This window comes from Aptenodytes patagonicus, chromosome 12 (assembly GCF_965638725.1).
Source record: "Aptenodytes patagonicus chromosome 12, bAptPat1.pri.cur, whole genome shotgun sequence".
NCBI classification, from domain to species: Eukaryota; Metazoa; Chordata; class Aves; order Sphenisciformes; family Spheniscidae; genus Aptenodytes; species Aptenodytes patagonicus.
The window spans coordinates 10,835,986-10,852,092 of NC_134960.1; the positions used below are offsets into that span (position 1 = coordinate 10,835,986).

The 16,107-nt window shown below is 37.6% G+C and overlaps 1 protein-coding gene across 8 annotated transcripts in view; it reads right to left on the bottom strand.

Annotated features, from left to right (window-relative positions):
• Nucleotides 1-16,107, bottom strand: part of SFXN1 (sideroflexin 1) — a 29,497-nt gene that overhangs the window by 2,821 nt on the left and 10,569 nt on the right. For 4 of the 8 annotated variants that reach the window (XM_076350109.1, XM_076350110.1, XM_076350105.1 and 1 more), the window contains exons 3-9: nucleotides 12,624-12,798; nucleotides 11,807-11,977; nucleotides 9,042-9,140; nucleotides 7,883-7,958; nucleotides 6,707-6,792; nucleotides 5,331-5,458; nucleotides 4,733-4,782 (exon numbers count right to left, since the gene is read on the bottom strand). In XM_076350109.1, the coding sequence (XP_076206224.1) occupies nucleotides 4,733-4,782; nucleotides 5,331-5,458; nucleotides 6,707-6,792; nucleotides 7,883-7,958; nucleotides 9,042-9,140; nucleotides 11,807-11,977; nucleotides 12,624-12,787 (774 nt within the window). In that variant the 5' untranslated portion in view covers nucleotides 12,788-12,798. Of the gene's footprint in view, nucleotides 1-4,732; nucleotides 4,783-5,330; nucleotides 5,459-6,706; nucleotides 6,793-7,882; nucleotides 7,959-9,041; nucleotides 9,141-11,806; nucleotides 11,978-12,623; nucleotides 12,799-14,642; nucleotides 14,831-16,107 lie in introns of all 8 variants that reach the window. The other 4 variants (XM_076350103.1, XM_076350108.1, XM_076350106.1 and 1 more) reach the window with 2 other exon arrangements.

Here is a 16,107-nt window from a genome sequence, read left to right on the forward strand (position 1 = left end):
CAGCAACTGCAGCCACCAACCATAAAGAAGGGAGGTGTCAAGGAAAAATGTAAGTCTGCCTCTCAGCCCTTTCTCCTGTCTTATGATTTGCTTTGATGTGTAGGAACTTGCCCCTGTAGCACGGTCTGGCACATTCCAGTTCTGCAAGAGTTCACCTTTTATTAAAGGAAAAAAGGGTAGAAGAATTGGGGAAACAAGGCTGAGAAAGCAACACAACCTATGGATGCATTTTTAGCATATTCCTCATTACTATAACTTTTGCAGAACTTGAACATATGCCAAGAAATGTGATCATTTTCTTGTAGGCCTTTAAGTGATTTAGGAATCTACTGCCCCCCATGTTAGAATTTTAGTTGAAATTAATTGCTAATGAAATAAAACCAGACCTGTTTAAACAACACCGCTGCAATGGCCTTCTATTGCTAAAATAAAATCGGTGTCTCCAGTAAGTAGGACATACACAACTGCTATGATAACAGGAAGTTGATTTTAAAACAAAACAGCTAATGAGTTAAAAATCACGTTACAGTGGATGATGTTTTCAACAAAGATGATTTTTTTTTTTTTCCTGCAAGAAGCATTTCTCAAGATGTAGGAGTTAGAGGGGAAACTGGTGAACAAAAGATGGGCACTATTTGAGAGTAGAAATAGAAAAAAGGAACGTAGAAAGCTTAGTAGGACAAAGCTTGGTGCTAAGGAAGGTCACAGAAGCATAAGAGACATAGAAAACGGGCCTGTGTGTGGATTAAGTTTTTCCAGAGCCTGAGGGAGAAGAAATGATGTAGAAGATTGCTTCTTCCCCCCCCCCACCCCAGTCAATCTGTAATCCAGAAATGAGTGCAGGAAGAACTGTGCAATTCAGCAATAACCTGCAACAATAGATAACAAATGGAAAAAGACAGCAATAGCAAGAAGGATCAAGAGTGAATACAGCAGTGCTCCGCTGTTCTGGCATTCCACTAAACACACCTTCATTTGACTCTCGGCTGAGATAAACTCACTCAAAACGCTTTACATTTTATACACCGGAGAGTTCATGACAAGAGATGGTGTGTGACTGACAGTGGAAGGGATGTAGGACTGTGGCATTGGTAAATACTATACATATTTTGGAACGCAAGTCAAACTCTGTACTGCAAATGACTTCAGTCTCTGAGGAGAATTAAGGGAGAGGGATGCTACACATTGCAGTGCGAGAGTGAGACCCGAGATACGTAACAGAAAAGCCCCAAATATGATTTTATAACGGAAAAGACTGTTGGAGGGTGTCATGAGAGTAACAGATGGTTTCATGCCTTTTTGTCAGAGTTGGTCATTAATCTGAGAGAGAGACGTGTCTACTAGTACAGACGATATAAACATCTGTTTCACGTGGCGGAACATTTTTTGCCAAGGTACTTGATCCGAGTTCCAGCCTTTATTTTTCAAGAACGTTACCAGGCTGCACTAATCAGGAAAGATGGCGAAGTAAAACTAACACTGGGAGGTCAATATTAAGAATTGGAGTTGCCCAGAGAACAATGTAGAACAATAAAACAAAACTCAAATGCAGGCTGTACATCCCTACAAAGAGATAAAAAGGAGAAGTACAAGACAGCAGAAGAATTTACTGTGTTAGAGAACTATCATTTAACTCCGGAAGAAGGCAGGTCCCGATGAATTAAGATTTAATTTCCAGATGTCTTTACGGCATCTTTAGTGGTTAGTGCAAACAGAGAAAATGGAAAAATGCTAATTAAGCAAACAAAAGCCATAAGGAGAATCAGCTTTTTTCTAACGGCTTCCTTTCATTGTTGGATCTCAAAATCTGTCAGCTCTCCCAGGCTAGCTATGCCTGTTTTCGAATAAATGAATAAATGAAACGACAGTTAAATTAGGAATGCATGGAGGACTCGAAGGCATAAGACATTCAAGAATGATGCTTAAAAAAAAAAGGCTCTCTGTTCCAGTTTTGTAGCAGTTTTGAATACATATTTTAGTTGCAGACTAAGAGACCCCAAGGAGCTTGTTTTAAGGATATATGAGGAAATTTCTGGAATCAACTTGAATGTTGATACAGTATGCAGAATAGGAGAGAAACAGTAGCCGAAGCTGTAAGAGTAGTAATATAAATTAAAACTTCAGCGTCGATTGGAATTTGCAGAAGTTTCTATGGAAAAAACAATTTCTTTCCTTAGGAGAAAGGTTACGTGTAACTAAAATAAATCTATAAACGCTGTGCCTCAGGGCAAGGTTGTTCATGGATCCTCCTGCTGCAGTGGATAAGGTAACTTGGCTCTGCACAAAGCTAGTCAAGAGTATGTCAGTAGGGATAATGAACATGGACATTATACAGCCTAGTCAAGAACTACTACACTGCATAATCGCATAAAAGGCAGCCAAAGACACTGCTGAAACCTATAGCAAAAGCACGTATATATAAAAAAATATTTTTTCAATTCAAGAAATAATTAGATACTTTTTGAAGCAGTAAGTATGTGCTTGAGTCATTTTCTAGCAATAACTGTTGGGAATATTGTTTATTCATAGTAATGTTACCACCAAAATGTCCTCGTGCAAACCAATGTCAGAATATGGGGGATGAATAGCGCTATATAACCTACATCTCATTTCAAATACCAGAGGATGATAGCCCGCTATCACTGAGACCAGCATTCCAGAAGCATTTCTTTATCTTACTGCAGAACATCATTCTGTTTTCTTCATTATTTCACAACCATTTGACTGTTTTCTGGCCTTGTGTGTTGCTTAATAGGCTTTGGCAAGCATACAAGAATTATTTTCAAGAGTGCTGGTGTACAAAAGCAAAGGCTAAGGAAAATGAGTTAGTAAAGCGTTGTGTGGATGGTGTTGGGAGTACTGCAAACGCAATGGTGCTTCTGAAACCTCCAAGAGAACATGCAGAGGCTGCTTGTTAAAAATGCAGCTCATTCCTTAATGGTTTTAATACTAATCTCTACAACGTGTTACTGCTGACTACCTGCAGAGCAATGTTTCACCTGAACTCACAGTCTTTGAGGCTGAGGGGGAGGAACAGGTGAGCATAAACGGTCATGATGGTACCAAAGACCACTGAGTAGTCACTGAAGAAATCGCTCATTTTTGCTGATCTGAAAAATTCACAACACCCTTATATTGATTATACCACACAAAAACAATAGACATTTGTCTCCAAACCCTGAGAATTGTTGCAACTTCTTCACAAATGTCATGCATTTGCCAGTTGAGTTGATAGCATTTGTGACATTTCTCCCATGTCAAATACATATAAAATAATCTTTGCTCTAAATTTATGAGTTTTTTCTTTTTTTAAACACGGGTTAGTGTTCCAGCTAATACATTCTCAAGAATGTAACAGTATCACAAGCTGCTTAAAGCTACTGGGCAAACAGGGTATGGGTCAAAAGAAATCACCAATTACAAATTAGCCAAATCAGTATAGGGCTTTGTGCTGCAGACGAATGGTGTATTTGGATGCACTGCACTCTCACTTCTTTCAGGAGATATAAGCAGCACACACAGACTTTCACGCTAAAACTCAAACACCACACTTCCTGTTTTTACCTTCTGAGCAATAGTGTTTTCTGTTAACAAGGGGGGAAAAAAAATCAAGGCACTTCAGGGCAAAAAAGTTTTAAATTGGAAGACACGCTTGGGACCTCTTCCCAATGCCTCATTTAGATATACAGAAGCACTTTCAAATGGTGTATGTAACTGGGTAATCTAACTCTGCACCAGAAAAATGAAGGGCAGAAATAATAAGAAATACAATTTAAATATTTTAGAAAGCTTTATCTTAGACAAACAAAACCAGGCAACTTCCCCTGCTTGTACTCCCAGTCCCCACCCAAATCACTTTTCCAAGGGAGGGTCTGGAAACTCAGACCACGCTTTCTTTTCCTAACTTTTTCTAACAGGAAGGAGACAATTGTTCCCAGCTTTCACAGGGGGATTTCACAGGCAGAGACTTTGCCTGGAGCTACGCAAGTAAGTAAATCCGTGATATCAGCTGGTGAAGATGAAACTCCCTTTACTGGTAAAGAATTAAGAGTTCCTCATCCAAATACTATTTCTCTTGTGTTAGACAACCCTATAATTAATTTCATTATTTCTTTACCCTCTCATGCACACACACTGCAGAATGTTGATTTAGTTTATATATTTACTAACACCAGGTGTTTGACTTCACACTACATTAGCATAAACAGAATATAGGAAATATGTAATCTTTGATGAAGCTTGCCCATTCTATGCCTACCCTGCACTTGCTCATCCAGTAAATTTTAAAGGATCGTTTTCAAAAGAGATTTTTATCATCGTTGTTGTTTCCAAAGTCAAATTGCTACTACAGCAGCTAAGCAAAGCCTCCTTATTGATATCCTGAGAAAAAAGCATAAAATTTTAAAATATTTTTCTGATAAACCGTATTCCACATCTTGGTACAAGGAAGGTTTATTTACTAGGACGAACTCTGCATTTTAAGAACAATTATAAAAATAACAAAAAAGTTCATATTTTCTTAATGTTATTTTACACTGTGATAAAAAGAGCTAAGCTATCTCTAAGAAGGGCATAAAGAAAGTGACAGCTGTAAAGCAAGCTCTACAGTGATGTCCCCCCAGAGCGGAGGTACATTTGGGAGGCAAATATGAAGACTCAGAAAGCATTTTAAATTCATGAAAATACCAACTTAGGATATGAAATACATATATGTAGATTATCTAAGACTAACCTTCAGAAAGGCTCTCTTTTCCAATGTATTCATTATGAAGGGAGGAATTGCTGCAAATGAGGAAAAAAAAAGCATTAACCTTGGAAAAAAAGGCACTTGGTTTTCATTTTCTGTTAAGATGAACTAATACCGTAACACAATTTCCACAGCCTTTTGTCATTAACTGAGCTTTCATTTCAAATTGCCAATTCAAGATACTGGATTGGTATTTACAGAGGTAAATTCTCCCAATAAGCAAAACTTCGAATTTCACGCATAACTAAACCCGAGCTCAGAAACTTGGCGCTGGTCGAAGCACCTACTCTTCACTAAACTAATTCCATTCAAGCAGAATTTGCTACCATTCCTTTGCTATCTGTATCTTTTCTGCAGAAGCACCCCAGGAGCTTTCCAGCTGCACTTCAGTGTAACACACTGGATGTTGTCACAGTAAGAAATGTACATTTCTTTGTGGAACTTCTTAATAGAAATGTAAATACTGCCTGCATAACTGTAAGGTAATTTGGCCTCTGAGAAAAATCACTTATACAGAATTTAAGCTCTCTCTCACATTAGGAACTGATAATCAGGAGCTGCACATGACTGCAGTTATTCTTACCCATGCCAGGAGCAGCCATAAGAATCCTTGATATAACCACCTGGGTAATTGCCTGCTGAGCTGCTTTTGTTGATTCACCCAGTCTGTTTCCATTCTCATCCGTGACAGGGATTCCAAACTTGAGTTCCCTGTTGAATGAGGGGTGAAAATAAAGCAGTGACTGACATGCATTTATTCACCTTTTTTGTCACCTTATCGTTGTCCCCTTAAAATTGTCAAGTATAAGAATTATGGGGTTTATTTTATTTTCCAAGTTAGCCTGTTTGTAACAGTCTTTGGCACAACAATTTCAAAAGGCAGAGAAAGGTCTGGGGAAAAATATGTTGAAAAGTAAACAACTGAATATTTGTAACAGCAATCTGCCACTTGAGCCTGGTCATGTGCATTCCAAGGGGAAAGAAAGGAGATGTATCATTTCTGTAGGCCACAGAAGGAAGAGGCTCCTTCAAAAAGCAATTCAGAAAAGCAGAATGTTCTGGACTGCTCTGGAAGTAGTGTGTCCTTTCTGATAGACAACACGGAATACAGGAAGATTAGTTTCACCAAACTAAAACAGAAGTCTGTGAAAATTCCCCTCTGGCATTCTAGTCTGAGTTTTCCTTTAAACCACTAAGAACATATTTGAAAGCATAAAAGGATGCACAAAACAAACTACATTCTGTAACTGTATTATTCTCTATTAGATCTTTGGCTCAAGTGCAGGGTTAGGCATTAAACACATTCTGGGGAGAACTCCTAGGGGAGTGAGAAGCAGACAGAAGGGCAGATATACTGAGGACTGCCTTTATTCTTCTCCTCATCTTTTATAAGAGATAAAATACTACCATGGATTGAATTTCATTGTAAATACAAACTTTAAATATTCCCTTTTCTGCCCATAACCTTGTGTTTATAAGAGGATGCTTTTCATTTGTTTTTCCCCACTTCTATCCTTAGTCCTAGTCAAATCAGAATACATATGAAATTTTGTTTCTGAGAAAGTGCGTATTTTTGTAATCTCAGATAATTAAAACTGCAGAGCCTGACTTTTATGACTAACTTCTGCATGTGGGATTTGAAGCACCATTTCTGAAATGACTGTATTTTTCCAAAGTGGAGTTTGTATTTAAAGGCTCCATGTGATCAAGTTTTGAAGGACTGGTACTTGGTTTCTGAGATCTAAGACTGAAGAACTCTGTGGATATTTATCTGAAGAGAATGAGGATGTTCTATTTTACATCTGTCACAATCAATCAAAACAAGATCATGCATGAGGTTTTTGCAAGGTTCTGAAACAAGCTAAAGGTATATAACGTGCTTTATTTAGTAACTTGCTGATCTAAAAACTCAATAACATCCTTTCTTCTAGAATGAGTGATCTTTGTTCTTTTTCCTACCTTTGTCTCATTAGTGGAATATTAATGCAGTTAGCAGCAGCAACAGCAGCAAAAGGAACAAACCGTCCTATAAGAGGTGAGACATGCTGTAAAAAACACAGAGGAAAAGAAAAAAGAAAAGGAAAAAAAAGAAAAATAATTACATAATCATTTTCTTTCCCAAAGGTCATATTAAAATGCTTCATGCGCTAATGACAGACCAGACTTAGTTCCTTTAAATTAAAATTCAGTGCAAACTCACTGGTAGGGCAGAGGTAAAACAACAAACAAACAAGACGTAAGTCATAAATACTTCTCTCGCAGTGGCAGCAGACTGGCAAAACCAATCTTAATTTAGTAGCACCACTGCAGAGAAGTGCCAGCTTCTGAGCATGCCTGTCAGCCCAACGGCAACACTAAATAGACCTTAACTTTACTGTTTCTGCTGACAAGGTCACAACCAGCAACATCCATACCAGCTGCTTTGCATCTAAGGACACTGACTATGGAGGCTATTCATCCAGTCAATGTCTTGTGTAATCTGAATTACGCTGCTTAGAATAGTCTCTCAAATAACTTGTCAATGCTATATCACTCCCCGTACATTGAAGCATAAGCAGAGGGGTACAAAATAGCTTTTTGCTGGTGTGGGGTTTTTTTTTTGTAAAGGACCTTTTTTTCTTGATTGTGTTGTGCACTTGTTTAAAGAATTTGAGTTTTCTGCATTTAAGAGCGGCACCTCTTTACAAGTTCTTCAGCCAGTCTAGAGTAGATGTCCACGTTTGCAGAAGTGATACTGCTCCTTAAAAACACACCTATACAGTTTATGGGATAACGAGTCCACACTGTTGTAATTACACATCCACTCCAATTAACTTTCAAATGCTGTTAGATACTTTGACATGTAAAAAAGAAACTGCAAAAAAGGTACCTTATTAGATACAGTGTGTATTAACAAAACACAAGGCTGTTTCATATACATGTAAGGAGGAGAGGCAGTTTGAAATACATATAAAACCATCTACATGGGGCAAAAATAAGGTTGGGATCTAAAGAAGGGAGCTGCCAATGGCCATTACAACTCCATACTGGGAGCTGTGCATAACATGACACAGATACACAGAGGAGAAATGAGCCGTTAGCATCTCACAGAACACCGAAGTCTAGTTAAGAATGGAAAAAAAATAGCAGCAATACCTTTGTCAGTGCATTAAGTCCTAAAGCTGTTGCAACAGCACCTGTGGTAGCAGAAACATAGGCTGTTCCCAGCTGGCTAAAACAAAAATAAAAGTGTTTGCACATGCACAACAACTATATTTATGTCACTTGTAAAAATAATTACATTTTACACATGTAGTTATGCCCCCCCAAAAGTTAAGAAGTAGACCTTTCTGTGACACTGCAATATGATGTAGATGGAAGAGTCAAATGGGACACTAAATTAAACACTTCCCTTTCACTAGCAGTAAAAATCACACGCAAGCAACATTTTAACATTGAATCAGGTTCTGCTGGTTCTGCATTGCTATCTGTTCAGCATTTTCTCATGTGCCTGAATGAACACCTTGAAGGATTTAATTCTGCATTTAACTTCCTAATTGCTTAAACTGATAAAATCAGTTTGGATTTCTAAGGCCATGGCTACAATAGTAATTAAAATCAACTGTACTGAAACCCATACACGTAGACCAGCTATGCTGCAAACACCCAAACCCAAGCCAATCTGCCCTAAAACATTCTTTACATACTTCCCAGCTAGGAGGTGTCTGTATATCCTTGAATCCACTGCTTTCTCACGGACATCGATAAGCAAGTCAGCCTCAAAACCAGGAAGTCAAGCACTGCAATTCCAGTCTCCTGTTCATGATTTCTAGCTTTCCACATCTATTTAGTCTCTCTCTTTGCCTTCAAGTAGACACTAGTACTGTGCAGACCAGTTCCCTGAAGGGTCCTCTTTTTGTAAGTAAGCACACAGTGTGGTGTGTGCTATACTGCAGGGCACTGAGAAGATGACGCGGAGAGACACCTGAAGGTCCACACAAAGAAATATCCTGGTATAACACCAAACTGATGAGGCACTTTCAAATGGCTGACTGCGCAATGCAACACAGACTCCTATTAAATCCTACGCTGTTAAGTGCTTCTGATCAAGGTGCTTAGGCTTATCTTTAATGGCAGAAACGGAGTTCTCGCCTCCATCATTCTCAGACTTCTCATCTGTGCATATCAAGTTAATAATAAGCATAGATGAAAAAACTTATCCCTCTGTCACCTCAAACTTTAAAGCCCAACCATGTTCCAGTACATCAGAGAGCAATTTATAAACACATCAGAAGTATCTGGTTCAGTGTCTGACCTGACAGTAATTGGGGCATCACCGCTCCTGTTCGTGTAATTTACTATAGCATTGAAGGACTGGTTAATCCACTGCCAGAAAACCACCGCTGGTGTCGTTCTTGGAAAGAGAAACAATTATTATTATTAAAAATACAGCTGAATCAACAGCACAGAAAAATGACAGCAAATCAAGAAAAGCAAGTGCAAGCAGTAATCATGCAGAGGTTCTTGTTTATCTGAGTGAAACAATACAGTCAATGAGATACCATCTTAATAATGAAAATACATGCCACTTCTAAGAATGGAATTTAAAAGCATTGTAATTAAACAGCAAGGTTCACTTGGGACAAAGGTTTGTTGTAGTAACAAAAGCATTATAGCAAACCTCTCTATAAAAAACACACAGAGAAATATGAAACTCTCTAATTTCTAGAATACTTTTCCAGGGTTATTATTCCTTTACAGTCTGCTAGTTCTCTTAGGAAGCTCCATAAGTGACTGAGAAGTGGCTTTTAGGAGACAGGCTTTATCTTCTCAGTCTTCAAAAAGCTAATACGATGCCATTGTTTTAATAAATCCCCGTGACATTAAAACATTCAGTCGCATGTAGAACCAGATAAAAAGACACTTAACTCCAAAATGAAAAATTTATTTTCATGAAAATATCTGCACATTTAAGAAGCACAGGTACAGCACAGAATTAATCTGGTTCAGTACAGCATGAACCAGATGACCAGTCATCAAAAAAAAAAAAAAAAAAAAGAGCTCCAAGGAATCCTCATAAATTATGTCAGTGCCAGTATGCAGATGTCTTAGGACAAAAAGGTGCTAACTTGTGAGCACGAGTGGAGGGGGCAGTGGAAAAAAGTCAAAGAGTCCCCATTTAACAAGTAATGCGGTCCCTGTTAAACTACAGATATAATCATTTTACAAATAGTTATGCTGATAAGTAACAAAAGTGACAGTCAATTTATTTCACAATGTACGGGGCTGTCTTGTGGAGGGATGAATGCTTTTGCTCTCAAACCAGTAGTATACTTAAACAACGGGACAAACTTGTGAAAAAGAAATCCACTAAGGACCTCTGGATCAGGAAGTTCCTGATCCACAAATAGTTGGAGGCTAGGAGAGTATACCAGGGGAAAAGCGTTTCTTTGTGTACTCAGACCACAAACTCTGCCCCCAGTGGAGAAACCACTGAAGATTCTGCTCCACCAGAATTTCAGTCAGGCCACCAAAAATAACAGTTGCTACTGAAAACTATTTCCTGACCATTAAAATAATAACTTTTCATAGGACTTTAAAGCTTATGCTTAATTAAATTATTTAACAACACAGGCAGTAATGGTAACAGGAATGTGGTTCTCATTGGAGGGCTGATATGGAAATCAAGAGTGCTAAAGAAAAAGCATAATTGTACCAATTATTCTGTAACAGGCAGGAAAGCAAAGAGGAGACGCTAGAGTAGAAGGTGTGTGTCTATCATGAGGCTTTGGTTCTGAAATGGGAAGATATGTAATTTATTTAAATTGCAAAAAATTGAAAGATTCAGGAGATTTGAAAGTGTATTCTCATTCTCTCTGGTTTCCAGTATCTGAATGAGATGCCAAAGTAACAGTGATAAACTAGCTAGATTTTTTCTGTCACTACTACTGTTCTTCCTCCTTTCTTCCTGTGCATGTGCAACTCTTTCCCAACCCATCTTTTCCTGTTTCCTTGCTACTGCTATGTAGAGGATGTTAGGCTTGCTGTGAAGTTCAGGCATGACTCACGTTGCCTTACTGCACGCCCAAGAGCTCTCACAGATATAACAAGGAATTTGCTTCTTCCAGTGACGTGCAGTAAGATGGACGCTACACTGCATCATCCCAGGACTTCTACACAATCCTGTTTGCACTCCTGAGGGTTTGGTCCAAAGAAACCAATGTCTTCCCGGCTAATAAACCACCCAGTTTTGAATCTGAGTGACTCTACCAATAATGCAAAGAAAAGGTTTATAGCTGCTGTAAGTATTATAGATAATAACAGAACATGCATAAAAGAATAACCAGTTAAGAGGAAGCAGTGCTAGTGAATGGGCAGCTGTACTGACGGTTTTATTCATATTCTCGACTGCTTTTTAAACACACACGTATATATGCACCATTCAAAATGGCTGTGCCTTTCTGGAATGTGAGTCAAGAACTTGTAAAATCTCAGCATCAAAACCACTATTGTTATTTCCTCTGAACCTCCCAGCAGTCCTTGCTAACAAAGCACTGTGTCACAAAAGTATTTCTAACATGGAGTCTACTAGCAGACAACACTGGCTTCTGCTGTGGACTTCACTGTATTGGTGATTCAAGAACTATTGAGGAAATGGAAGGATCAAACAGGAGCTGGAAAAACTTGATGACTGATGGACCGAAGCATACCGAGTACTCACTTGGCAGACAGAACATCCTACATGCCAGATCTCTAAGGTTAGAAATTCCCAGGTATCTCCTCCTCTTTGTCCTCCATACAACTCCCCTACAAGGATGGGATTTTGGAACACTCATTTCCCAGTTTGAGGAAAAGTGGGATGGTGAAGGAGAGGGGCTAAGGGCTTATCTCACAACTACTTCTAAAGGAAACCATTAATCAGTGTGAGGGAATGCAGAGAGAGAAGAGAAAAGGAAGCAAAATTTTACGTTTTAAAGTATTTATTATAAATCTTCTAAAATGCTCTTTTGACAATAACATTGATTTTCACTTATCTAATTTGTAGGCAAATGTTTTATGTGTTATATTGCCATCACTTACCTATAAAAGGTCATCATACAACCTGTGATAGTCATGTTCATGGGTACCTGAGCTGACATTCGGCCAATCAAGACCATCTTTTCACCAGTGTCTGGATGAAAGGCTGAATCATAGATGTATTTCGCTCTCCACAAGTCATCTTCTGTCAAGCCAGGTGCCACGATACCTTGTCTTGGGACAAGTTAAAAAACAAGACAAGACAACAGCAAAAAGCACAACTGTTATAAAATGCTGCAACCTCCAGTGACAAGTGTGGCATCAGAGGATTTTGCGATGTTCATGCTAAGTTAATCTAGCCTCATAGTTAGCTTGTAGATCCTCAGCTTTTAAATGGACTGGTGAAATAAACAGCAGCAAAACCCCCAGCAGTGGTTATGTTGGCTGAGTTGATATATCCAGCACCAAATTTCTATTTACTCAAACCTGTAATAGATTTTAGAGCTAAAATGTAGAGCTAAAATCTCTGCAGTCATTAGTGTGAAACTTTGAAAATTTACTTTGCAAGTATTTAAGAAACTACTTGCTTCAAACAATATAACACATAAGAGGAAGTTTTAAACTCTGTTGTCACATTAACTGTTTTCAGAATTAGACACTTCTGTATTTCAGAGTACTTAATAGGGGTTCTCAGATGACATAATTTCCCCATTCATTAGCAAATTTGTTTAAAAAAAAAAGTGTTTCAAGTTCTGAAATGAGAAGAAAGAGTGATACAATGAAAACAGTGTTTTAAATATTTCCTTTTAAATATATAATCATGTACTTATCATTGACATGGACTTTTTTGGGCCAGCAGTAAAAGCGATCAATGCCATACCTGTAATCATGCACAATTTTTCTTGCATTTTCCAGTTGGGCATCAGATAACAAAATATTCCGGGGGTCTGTAACAGTAAAGAAGTGACTGGCTCGTCCAACAAAAGTGCTTTGATCCCATCGGGGCTCCTTGATATTAATATTTAATGGTATATCTGCTGACATCTTCAAAAACTCTGTGAAGAAAACATGAAAATTTGCAATTCAGAATTCCACTTATTTCATAACGTATCTATAAGCTGCAGGATGAAAAGCTGTTATGCTTAGAGTAAAAACCAGAGAACAAACACCAAACAACTTGCAGAACTGAGGTTTAAAGGGCCAAGTATATATCCAGAAAGCAGATGATGTCAGATATCATCACGGGTTTCGATGAGGTTAGTATTGATAGAAGTAAAAAAGCAAGAACTTAGTTAAATGTCTACAGAAATGTTTCTGTGCCTGTTTCCCCAAGACATTTATACATTACATCTTTGTAAGAGTACGAGAATCTGATTATGAGGTAGAGGTACATCATAGAAACGTACAAATATCTGTAGATATTAGAAGCAGATGCAAAGGAAGTATAGAAATTTATTAATAAATAGCTGTACTAAATAACAATATACTAATCAGAAGTGTGCTTTATTTCAATGATGAATTAGTGTTTGCTGAAAATATTGTCTTGAAGGGAAGGAGAGATTAAATATTTCAAGAGATGCCTGAAGAGCTCCTATGAAGTGCAGTGACAGAAGAAATATTTAATAAAATCCAGTTAACTTCTCTGGCATAGCAAAACAAAACAAAAATTAGGAACACAAATCCAACAATTTCTTTTAATAAATGTTGTTTCTCTAAATCCATGTTTTAACAAAACAAAGATTATATAATGCAACAATTTGCCACATTATGAACACATGACCAGATCTCCTAATGATACTTCAAAGATGGTTAAAGAACTACAGTGAAGGGCACTGAACTAACATAGTTGTGCATTTATGGGGCCTAAAGCCCAGAAAATTAAAAATCTTCAGGATGACTAAGTTTACTTCAACATCTAATGAAAGAAGGACAGTCCCTGCGTAGCACAAGCTATATGAACTTTAACTTTCTTAAGAGAAATTTCTGCGACATATTAAATAGCCAGTTAAAAAAAACCAAAAAGCCATCCTCCAAATAATGCATGTAATTCAAATAGTTGAAGTAAATTGGATCTATAAATATACAGATGATGTCACATAGCATTTTATCTGTTTTAATAGGAAAAGCATCATCCTTATGAGGACAACTGATACATATGGTGTAAGCTGCCACTGAAGAGTATTTCCATCTTAACTCAAGAGCACCATGAAGTTGTCTGAGTCATTTTGGTCAATTTGATGAAACTCATATGATGTAGAACAGAAAAAAAAAAAAAAATCACAAAAAGAAAGTAACTAATCATGTAAAGTGTCTCCATCATAAAAAATGTGAACTTCATGGGAAAAAAGGAGAGACCATTCATGAAATCTGAAGAAGCTATTGTCCATCTCTCAAATGTAACTATGATCCTTCTCCTCTACCTCAAGTGGAAAAATTTGGAAGTCTTTGGAAAAGTAAACTTCTACAGAAATAAAGGCTTAAGTCTCCCTATCTACCATAACCAGCCCTAAAGCAGCAGCTTTGAGCAACAGGAAGGAGGAGGACACTAATAAATATTTAGAAGACATTATAGAGCAGCATTTCTAGCAAAAAAACCCCCACCCCAAAACCTCCAAAAAGTCTGTTCTTGAAAGTGAGCTAAATCAGCTCATAGTCATACAAGATTATACAACTTTTTAAGCAGATGAGGACTGTGTAAAAATTATTCTGCCTTGAACCACTTATCAGTCAGAATTGCTCTCAGAGTGGGAATTATTCAGGGGAAAGACTGTCTTCCCTGCGTTTACCCAGACTTAGCATTTTTATGCTTACGTAATAGCACAAGCAGGACTCTTATTTAGGACTTCTGTGGTTATTATTATGGTGATTTAATGACAATGAAAACCTAGTGGCCACATACTATTTTATGGTGTACCGTACAAACATTACAGGAAATATTTGATCTTCTGATACGCCATCTGCCAGAAAGAACCGCCGATGACATTCAGGTTGCTCAAGTCCTTCCCAATGTTACACGTGATCATGAAGTCAATAGAAACCGTGGAGGCATAAGCACGATGGCACTGAGCACCAGACACGATTGTAAAACTGTAAAGATAGGTTGCAAAAGCGCAGAATAACTGCATTATACACGAAGAGAAGCAATGTTTAAAGAGGATTTGGCAAGTACATTCTACTCAGCACTGCTGAATATTAGAGGCAAAGTCCCACATTTGGTAACAAAGAAAGCAAAGTAACCTACTGCCAGTACACCGAACTTTGAGAACCCAGAATGGATTAAATAAATAATAATGAAGGGTTGTCCTTCACAATCACAGCATGATTAACAGCTGAATGATGAAAATGTCGTATCTCAGCTAGCGTTACTAAATAAGTTTGTTAAAAATTTATTAGAAAATCCTAATTTGGTGCCACTCAATAAATGTCCTTCCTTTCGTACATTGACTGGTAATTAAAAGTTTCTTTAAGTTAAATAATCAGTTTCTATTAAAAACCCAAGGAGTTTGTTGTCATCAAATGAAAAAAACAAACAAAGCATTTAGGATGTTTATATATTATTTTTGTATCGCTTGTATTATTTGTGATAGAATAGTGAAAAAACAAAAGCGTTAAATAAGAAAGATCTCTGCTTTCCACCAGACTCAAGCTCTTCCTTGAACAAATAATCTCCAATTCCATAGAACAGATCTTATTATTGAATTTTACACAAGCTAAATCAATTTGGTTAAAAATCACACAAAAATTATAACTACACAGATACTCCTGTGTCCTGCTCTCTAACTTTTCCTGACACCAGGGGAAACTCAGAGCTGTACTGGCAAAGCAGAGCTGTTTGCCTTTGCAGTGTAGACAGCAATTGTGTAAAACCAAGCTGTGTTTCTCCAGATATTGCTGAATTCTGGATAATCATGAACTCACAGCACAGGCTGCAGGTAGGACACCAGTAGGATTGCTTTTGCTTTTTCCTGATAAACTGTATTAAGAGCTTAAATGCTCAATTAATCCTTTCCAAACAAGTTTAAAATTCCCAGTTTCTACTCCAAGTCATCATGTGCAAGGTTGTTTCAAAGACTCCCAAATCAGTATAAGCTCTCACAGCTTTTATTGCAATAATTAACACCCCCCAGCTATTCAACAAAAGTATAAATCATTCTGAATGCTTGGATAAAGGAAAATATACTGAAGTATCCCCAGAAAATGGTACTGTTAAAAACACGTGAACATCTGAAATCACAAGGCCAGGGTTTTCTATACCTCTCTCCATCTGATGCAGTGCTCTTTCTGTATTAATATGTGAAACCAGAACAAATGATGAAATAAAGCCAGTTTCTACTAACAAAAATTAAGACCTTCTTATGACCAGC